A 9,892-nucleotide genomic window follows, 5' to 3' on the forward strand; every position below is an offset into this window, starting at 1 on the left:
TTCATTACCACTATCATTATGTGTGTCATCAGTTGATCCTATTATTGTACATTATTAATAATAAAACACTATTTCCATCATACATGTACCTTCAGGTGGTGTCTCATAACCTTCCTCACTCTCACTCTCACTAGGTGTGTCTCCATTACTCATCTCAGCTACAATACCCATACAACTGAACTGCTCACGCTTTATTGATCCGTATCTTTTCCCAACTCTAAAACATCCTCCTTCAACTATACTCAACTGGTAAGGAGACTTCAGTGGAGCTCTCACAAACTTGAGGCAACCAGTCTGACTAGTCTTCCTTAGATCCACACAATGTTGTAGCTCTATTACCAGTGGTTTTAATAGTCCCTTAGATACTGATATTGCATATACTGCACTCACTAGCACAGTACCTTTGGGTACCTTGAAATTACCACCAGCTAGTGCAGTAACAGCTACTTCAGTATCCTTGGACACTGCTCCTTCAGGACACTCTAATCTCAATCCATATTTTTCCCACTGGAGTGAGTGAGACCTGTCTTCTTGTAGGATAAAGAGCTTCTGTCCAGCTATAATGACACTAGAGTCTAGTGAATCTGAAACAATACAGACACATCATATCTAATACCAGTATAGTACACACACAATCATTCACATGTGTACATGTACATAGTTTACCCATTGAAGGGATCAGGTAATTAAATTGTAGTCCAATGGAACTAGTCTCTTTGATAGGTTGCTTGAGGACCCTCTCTTGTCTTTCCTTCACCAGTTTGGCTACGAACAACTCGTTTTCTCTAAGTTCTATAAATTAATAGAATACATTGATTGATGTAAAACACAATTGTACCTAATTTTGTTTGCTCAAGGAGAGTGGTAGCATCATCAAGTTGCAGACTAAGTGTTGCCTTTTCTTGAAGAAGCTGTTGCTGCTCTTTCTCTCGATCTTGCTGTATCTGCTCCTTCTCTTTTATTTCTCTTTCAAGCTGTTCCTCATAGAATTCTCTTTCTCTTTGTTGGAGGTGTCCTCTGAGTAATTGAACCTCTTTGCTTAATCCTAAATTCTCCCAATCACTCAGTATCCTTCTTCTTAGTTGATCTTGATACTGGTCCAGAGGTATTACACTAGTAGACCAATCATTATCACTAGTATATCCTATACAGTAACAAAATAGTGGAGAATAACAAATACACAAATTAATTACACTTAGTTACTATGGTAACCTTATTATTGATGGATTCATGTTTAATCATTGTATGTGTGACCTCTGTCAGTTTACACAGTTAACCACATGAACATATTATTGTATATAAATACACTCATAATAATATTTCATTCACTCTAGCTCCTATTAATATAAGTGTTTCTGTATCTGCAGTCATTATATTTCACTATTGTACATAGCAGGAATGAATTGGTAATAATTAGTATCATAGGTATACATCAAATGCTCTCATTAAATATTCATCATAAGAATTACTTACTTTATTGTAATATTATCATTACTAATTATCATTACATATTCAATACACATTGTATCTACTACTGTCTACATGTACTTACTGAGTTCAATAACTGCTGTATCACTTATTGTTGTGTGATCGTTTCTTCTTCCTCCAAACTCAATTATCCAGTTAGTAGTTGGGGTCACACTCCACACTGAGAGAGAATGATCATATCTGTTAGTGACATTGTGTGGTAGATTAATCTATAAAATTAAAATGATAATAATTAATTTGTGTATGACATATTAATTGATTTGATATCTGGTTAATAAACACAATAACTAACTCACAGTTTTATAGTCTGCACAGTGTGTTTTATGTAACACAAAGATCACATAATAAAATTAATAATACACAATATATTAATAGACAAGTATACACAACTGAGTCTGTTATTATATCATGTGAGTCCTCAATTAAGAACTTACTAAGTGTCTGCATGTACACACATACACATACACATACTAATGACACACTAACACACATACATGTACATCTATACATGCATACACATATAAAGCTACATGTAAAGCATGCATAATTGCTCACACACATACACACACATGTACATGTTACATGTACACATGATGTACGTGTTAGTACACACATACACATATTAAAACATATGCACACATACACACAAATACATGTATGTACATACACAATCTACACAATGTATATAAAATAGAATTCATTTTAATTCCAGCATTGACACTCTACCAATTGTGAATCCATCTTTACACACACACACAGACACATGTATATTCACACATATTTAGGTAAAGAAACAAACACAAAACACAAAAAGACACATTCACACTAAAAACAGACACACACACACACATACTGAATACCAGCATTATTCATCAGTAGTTTTCACTGAGTATCATAATATGTACATGTACATTACAAACCTCATGAGTTACAAATTTAGTTAATCACTTTATGTTTCATTATCAAGCATCATAATATAATACTTACCAGTTCTTTCCATTTTCTTTTGTTAATGTCCAGTAACCATACATCATAGGCATATGATCCACCCACCACTAGTAAGTGTGGTCCTGAACTAGTGGTAATCAGTACACTGGAATGACCATATCTTCCCTTAGGCCATTGTACTGATCCTTCAGGATTAGGTACTTCTAATATATCCTAAAATAAATGTTATAAAATAATTCATTTTTAAATTACAATGCTTTCAATTTCAATTTAATTGAAAACCCACATTTTACAATCAAAATTTAAATGGAAACCCAGTTTGCATTCAAAAGAATCTCACAATCAAAACCCATCATACAGTATTAACTCACCACTGATGTCTTAGTGAAACTTATCATATACAGTTTATTAATGACTCCATTATCAGTATAGCCTCCGAACATTACCGCAGTGTTATTAGTAACTGGTGTTAGAGTGAAGTCCTCAATAGGAGGTGGTCTGTCTCCAGTAACAACAGGAGATATCCATTGATCTAATAATAGTGTACAAACATTCATGTACACTTACTTACCACATACACACACATACATTATACACATTCATCATACATATGTATGTGTATATGTGTGTACATTATTATTTATACATACACATCATGCATAGACACACATCACTATCACATAATACACACACACACACAGATACACTCATGTATGGATACACACACCATCACACACACCACACCTGTACACATAAAGGAGAGGTCCAGGGGGTCTCCTTATTTCAAGATTAATTACTAATCTATTCTGGTACATGTTAGTTATGATTATTAATGAATGATTATACAAAACTCATGGAACAATGTATGTGAGTAGTTTTTGACTCATGTGATACAGAACTTTATTAAAAATGATAATAAATAACATGAACCTACACACACACACACTCATGTCACATTAGCTTATGTATAGATACATGTACATATACAAACATCACACACACACAGATACATGATAATGCTCACACACACATAACATGCACATTATAGATACACGTCACATACACACGTCATACATTCATAAATTCTCACATACATTATATGCACTATCATACACAGACACATCATAATGTATGTATTAGTACACACACACACGTCACATATAGACACACGTCACCATCACACACAAACACATGACACACAGAGACACACTAACAAACACACTTAATTATTAACAATCTGTTTTATGTACATTAATATAAATTATTCAGTTTGAAATACTCATCAACTATTGTGTATCAATGATAAGAATTACTGACCTGATGAAATCCTGTAATAATGTATCTCATTACATCTACCACTAGCTGAATACTGAGCATCAGGTTGCTTTGGAGTATTGATATAAGAGTAGCTCCTTCCTCCAATTACTACAAGATAGTCTTCACCATCAAAATTAGCTGATATCATTCCACAGTAGGCCTTCTTCATTGGATCGCGATCAGAACTAGAAGGAGAGAGTTCCCTCCACTTGAATGAATCCACATTGAAACAATGTAAGCTGTTTTCATAACCACGACCACCTTTTCCACCAAAATAATATATGTCCTTCCCAATAGCAACAGATGAATAGCCCCTGGTACCTGGTGGTGGGGTACCAGTAGTAGGTTTCTGGTCCCAAGCACCAGTTGGTAAGTGATACACCTCCATCACATCATAGTCTACTCTAGACCCGTACCCACCCCACATATATAGGTAGTCTCCTACCTTTACTGTGGAGTGTCTACTTCTCTCCACTGGTTGATAGTCTATAGAGAACAAGAGGTACCAGTAACAGAGTAACAGTAATATAGTGATGAGTTAGAATAAGGACAGGATACAGAGGAGTAAAGTAAGTGAGAGAGTAAGAGAGATAAAGAATGAATGAAAGAAATACAAAGAGAAGAGAATAGTGGCCCTCACTTTTAGATGCCATTCTTGCAAAATACCAGCCCCACCCAAACCATAGATATTAGAGACTACGTAACCTCTAATATCTATGCCCAAACCATAGATATTAGTGTAAATGAAAGGGATTGGAAACGGGGGCGTAGGCTGGTTGATGTTGCTATTGGTTACGGGCCCAAAACCTGGTTGATTTCCCATCTCCTCCATTAGTGAGGCTGTACTGCAAGGACAGAGGAGGTAGGACACGGTTGACCTTTGAGCAATAATTGCAAAGTTCAATTGCATTCCATTGGTATCACGTGATGAAAAATGGCAGCTTTCTGATGATTGTATCACAAAACTAGCTACTACTGCAGAAACTAGAGAGATCTATGACTACCCTTGACGGTTGTTAAAATCACCATTGTATGGAGAATATTTCTTATTTGATTATAGACATGAATATAAGAAGGAGAAAGAGACAGTGCATCTTAACTTTGATTCTCTTCTTTACTTCATCAGATAAATCAATCATCGCTAGTTTAAGATGTTAAAAATTACTGCACTTATCATAGTTTCTAGTGAATTAATGAAAGTCCCATTGACTCTATCTTGATGCTCTAAATTATTGTTAGAAGTGGTACTAGTGGAAGAATTTGGCCATTTTGCATCACGTGATACCAATGGAATGCAATTGAACTTTGCAATTATTAATCAAAGGTCAACCGTGTCCTACCTCCTCTGCTGCAAGGACTTCGAAGGATATTTATGGAGGTCCATTAGATGCCATTCTTCCAAAATACCAGCCCCACCCAAACTATGCAACATAAGACCACACCCATTCATTCAAAATTCATAAAATGAGTTCCAGTCGTGGTGCCAGTAGAAAATCTCCTGCTGGTTCTACTAGACTCAAACCAAATGCCAACTTCTTGAATTCTCCTAGTGAAAGTGATGGGGTAGGTAAGGAGGGGACTGTACCAGAATCCTTATTGAAAGAAGCTCGAAAAACCGGTTCACTGAACCTGTCAAACAGGTAGGAGGCTGTGTGAGACTTATAACATGTTTTTTAATTCACCAAAAATGACCTGAATGATTTTCATTTTACGACGCATTAATGAACATGTGGATGTATGAAAGTCAGTGGGTGAATGTGTATAATTACAGGGGCATTAGTGTTATTCCTCCTAAACTGTGGAGACTCAATATTGATCCTCCTGATGGTAGTACTGCTTCATTTGATGTTGATGAGAGATGGTGGGACCAGGTGGAACTGACTAGACTGGATCTATCATCTAACGAAATCAAAGAAATATCTGAAGATATTGAAAACTTTAATTCATTGTCAGCGCTTGAGGTGAGAATGAAAATACAAGATTTTTAATATCATTATAATACATGTTTAGTGTACATGTATGTATCAATTAAATTGTAATAGCATGGTATACCGTATAAGTGGTTTTTTTCGAGGGAATTATATTTCGCGAAATCTGCTAAAATTTTAATTTGCGGATTTTAATTTCGTGAATTCTACCACATGCTCCATGAGGGCACCGTATTAAATTGATTTTCGCGGATTTTATTTTCACGAATCAGGAGGGAATCCGCAAAATTTGCCACCCTCGAAAAAACCACTTATACGGTACTGCATGGCTTGAGAGAACTCCCTTGAATGTTGTAGATTTGTTTATAGTTTAGTTTGTTGTTTATTTTTGTATAAAGACTCATAATTATGTTTACATGTTGTGTGTTATTGTTATTATAGGTCCAGTACAATGAGTTAACATGTCTACCTAATAATGTGATCAAACTGGATAAACTATCTAAAATATTTGCAAGGTAAATATTGTATCCACTCTCTACCATATGTACATGTATATCTCTCTCCATGCATACATGTACTTATCTATTGAGTATTAAATTTTATAAATTATTGACAAAAAATAGATTTTATTTTGTCCTTTTGCTCACGAGCTAGTTTATATATTAAACAATTTTTTTGCAAATTTTTATTTAAGGCTACAAAAAAGTTTAGTGACACATATAAACTTTCTGACATGCAATATCTATCACTTATACTGTTTTGTGTTTAGTTCATTCTTTGTTTCCTTTATCTCTCCCTCAGTTATAATAAACTACAGTGTTTACCAGTAGACATTGGTCAGTTGACTAACTTACAGTCTCTCAATATATCACACAATTCACTAACTGTTCTACCACAGTCAATCACTAGTCTCTCGTACCTAGAGGAACTGGTACAACACACACACACACACACACACACACACACACCACATAACTTACATTAGGCCACTGCAAAGTTTCCTGTACTTCAGGGTTTCCATAAAGCATGCTAAGTGAGCTAAACAGCATGAGCTTCATGAGCTGACAAGCCCTATGATACAGTACATGGCATTTGGAGCAACTTTATTATTAAAAATTCATAAAAAAGTCTAGACTTGATCAGAGTCAATTCAAACTCTTTATGCAGCATAAGTACATGTATATGTATATGTATCAAAAAATATAATAATTGGAAATTTTTTCTTTTCATTTTTTTTTTGATGAAAATCACTGTAGAGGGACTTCGGCCCAATTTTTGAGCAACTTTAAAAATTCATTAAAAATTCAAACTTAATTGGAATCATTTCAAATTTTTATACAACATAAGAACTTGTATATGTATCAAGAAAAATTATAAAAATCATTAATTTATTTGTTATGATTTTTGTCGAATTGGCCTAATTTTGAGTGAATTGACAATCCACTGATTATGCCAATTAAAATCCTGTGGGAAGCCCTGAGTACATACATGTAGTGCATATACATGTACATGTACCCATTAGCTTACTTCATGAGTCCTCACTATAATGAATAATATAATAGTAATTAACTACGCCCACTCAAATATAAATATAATTGCAATGGCCCTTGTCATGAGACTTGTTCATTGTGTTTAGGATATAAGTGGTAATTCCTTGGAGGCATTACCTGATGGTCTTGAGAGGTTGACAGTTTTAAGAACTTTTAATTTATCGGAGAATAGATTGAACGAGATACCACCTAACCTCGGAGAAATGAGGAGTGAGTACATGTACATGTAAATCAGTTTCAAGTAGTCACTGTATCACAATTCAGTGATTTAACAAGAAGTACCATATGTGTCGTAATTTCTGTTGTTTTTTGTGCTCACCTTAAATCCTTACAATTTAAACCACCTCTATTGCCATTCTATTGTATATAGACTATGGCCAGAATATGAAAATTAGCTTGCACAAATATTAATTTTTGAGCACATGTCATTGAAAGCATGAAATTTTAACCACTCAAAAATTTGAACGTATACCATATATGTTTGTGTAGTATATATTTTAATTATCTTTATGTTTAGATTTGACTAAATTATCGCTATCTGAAAACAAGTTAAAAGCATTACCACCTTGTAAGTGGATTAAATGTAGTCAGTATATACTTAGAGTATGTGGTGTTCTTTATCTTGTTATTAGTGGTTGGGTTGGAGAGGATTACTGAGATTGATTTAAGTCAAAACCAATTGAATGAATTCCCAATCATTAGACCAGGAAACACATTAAAGGTATTTGCATGTGTACATGTACATGTACATGTACAATATTACTATACAGTCAAACCTCTGTAAAACAAACCCCCAATTAGCGGACACCTCTCTATAACGTACAGTTGCTCTTGTCCCGGCCATAAGGCCATTGGGTAGTGTATAAAAGAACCTCTGTATAACGGAATTATAATTCTGTATATTCTGTATACCGTAGGTCGGGATATATTCATGGCTGCTTATTTTCGCGATTTTTTCCCGCACTCAGCAATTACCATGGTTACCAGATGCAATTTTAATTGAAAAATCCGCGATAATAATAGCAAAGGAATCTGTTGCAGTGTTCTTAGGTAGTTGTTCTTTTGCTGTTACTAATCCTTGGTCTATTTGGAGCTCTTTCAACCAGAGCTACTCTCTTCACTCTGCTCGCCATATCTTGGCCCATTCTTGGGACTCTCCACCCATTTATTGACTTGGGCGTGGTTAATTATTACCAGCAAGTGGAGCGGCAAGGATTTGCAGCAAAGAGCTCAAAGGTAGTGGTCCATACAAGAAGATAGCAGATGGAGAACTGGATGGCTCCCACTAAAGCTGCTAAAGAATAGATAATTAGCTGCTGAACACTGTAATTGTATACACACGTGGTCTTATTGTCATAGCAACAATCCATTGGTTTCCATGGTATTTAATTGAACCTTTTTATTAGTTTTTATTATCGCGAAAATAAGCAGCCGCGAATATCTCCCGACCTACGGTAATTAATATACACATGTACATTGTACATGCATGTAAATTAGTATAATTGTACATGTATACATGTACATTTTGTAAATTTGAGGCACATGTACGTGTAATTTTTGCAAAAAAGCCACAATTATGTATTATACTAGTTAATTATTAGTAAACCAGTACATGTATAGACCCCCTAGGCACTAAGACTGTTTAGAATGAATTATTTACGGCAGCCACCCACGAATGAAATTACTGACTGCAAGAAGCTCTCCACAATCCACATCAAAGGCAGATCAAAGCCCAAGGTGCTGAAATGAAGCATAGCAAGAAAACTATGCTGCAGCAAGAGTTACCTGGTCTATATGATGTAGTTTGGCCTCTATACTTTCCATAAATGCTGCTTGTGAGCCTGTAGTACATATATACATGTATATATTCATGTACATGATGTACATGTACATGTATGTGTTTGTCATGACATCAACTTTATCTTTATTGTTATCTGTGGGCATTACCTAATACATTGTACATGTAGTTTGTTAAAAATTTAGTTACGTACTGCATCCCAAAAATATTTAACAAGTTCATAATGCTCAACAGTTGATTGGAGCTATTGTAGTGTCATTTTTACAATGTAGTTTTGATTGATAAATTACATGTACATGTACAAATTTATAATTTTTCATGTTCTTTTTTTGCTCTATTATCTCTTCTCTGTCTCCCTTTCCTCCTCCCCCTCTCTCTCCCTCAGTCTCTATTATTATCATTTAATAAGATTCAGACATTACAAGATGATAGACTCACTCACTTGTCTTCTCTCACTATATTAACTCTGAGAGAGAACAAACTAACAATGTGAGAATAGAATACACAATATAACAAATGTACAGTAACAATGATTATCAACTAATAATAATAATAATAATAATAATAATAATAATAATAATAATGATAATAATAATAAGAGTAATTTATAATTACATGTACATGTATGAATGATTGTTAATGCAGTGTTAATCCATAGATGATAGAGTAAATGACATTATCTATGGTTAATCTGTTATTGGTCATTGTTTTTATTAATGTTTTGTTGCTATAGGCTACCGGACTCGATTGTCCAGTTAAACAAGTTAGAGAGACTGGATTTAACTAATAATGATTTATCAACGTGAGAGAAGGAGAAAGAGAAAGCTTGATAGTGTTTTAGTTTCTACTATTCATAATTATTT

General features: G+C 34.4%; 2 protein-coding genes across 2 annotated transcripts; one reads left to right on the forward strand and one right to left on the reverse strand.

Moving 5' to 3' along the window:
• Positions 1-28: 28 nt before the first annotated feature.
• LOC109588587 (kelch domain-containing protein 2-like) lies at positions 29-4,239 on the reverse strand. The gene is made up of 6 exons (XM_020004730.1): positions 3,754-4,239; positions 2,808-2,968; positions 2,581-2,649; positions 1,643-1,697; positions 182-575; positions 29-38 (listed from the first exon to the last, which is right to left on the reverse strand). The coding sequence occupies exons 1-6, from the start codon at positions 4,178-4,180 to the stop codon at positions 29-31; spliced, it is 1,116 nt and encodes a 371-aa protein (XP_019860289.1). The 5' UTR covers positions 4,181-4,239.
• Positions 4,240-5,207: 968 nt separating this feature from the next.
• LOC105315019 (leucine-rich repeat-containing protein 40-like) lies at positions 5,208-9,859 on the forward strand. The gene is made up of 9 exons (XM_020004732.1): positions 5,208-5,393; positions 5,525-5,714; positions 6,123-6,196; positions 6,483-6,612; positions 7,318-7,441; positions 7,749-7,799; positions 7,864-7,952; positions 9,415-9,518; positions 9,763-9,859. The coding sequence occupies exons 1-9, from the start codon at positions 5,218-5,220 to the stop codon at positions 9,833-9,835; spliced, it is 1,011 nt and encodes a 336-aa protein (XP_019860291.1). The 5' UTR covers positions 5,208-5,217; the 3' UTR covers positions 9,836-9,859.
• The last annotated feature ends 33 nt before the right edge of the window (positions 9,860-9,892 follow it).

Source organism: Amphimedon queenslandica, unplaced genomic scaffold (genome assembly GCF_000090795.2).
Source record: "Amphimedon queenslandica unplaced genomic scaffold, v1.1 AMPQUscaffold_11993, whole genome shotgun sequence".
NCBI lineage: Eukaryota > Metazoa > Porifera > Demospongiae > Haplosclerida > Niphatidae > Amphimedon > Amphimedon queenslandica.

What these genes read in the sequence shown, in the direction of transcription:
- LOC109588587 (XM_020004730.1), bottom strand. Translation starts at nt 4,180, where the DNA reads ATGTGGGGTGGGTACGGGTCTAGAGTAGACTATGATGTGATGGAGGTG. An exon ending in GTTTCACTAAGACATCAGTG is followed by an intron (nt 2,650 to 2,807) that starts GTGAGTTAATAC and finishes CATTTATTTTAG; the next exon opens with GATATATTAGAAGTACCTAA. An exon ending in TCATTCTCTCTCAGTGTGGA is followed by an intron (nt 576 to 1,642) that starts GTGTGACCCCAA and finishes CAGATTCACTAG; the next exon opens with ACTCTAGTGTCATTATAGCT.
- LOC105315019 (XM_020004732.1), top strand. Translation starts at nt 5,218, where the DNA reads ATGAGTTCCAGTCGTGGTGCCAGTAGAAAATCTCCTGCTGGTTCTACT. An exon ending in ATTCATTGTCAGCGCTTGAG is followed by an intron (nt 5,715 to 6,122) that starts GTGAGAATGAAA and finishes TTGTTATTATAG; the next exon opens with GTCCAGTACAATGAGTTAAC. An exon ending in AGAGAGAACAAACTAACAAT is followed by an intron (nt 9,519 to 9,762) that starts GTGAGAATAGAA and finishes TTGTTGCTATAG; the next exon opens with GCTACCGGACTCGATTGTCC.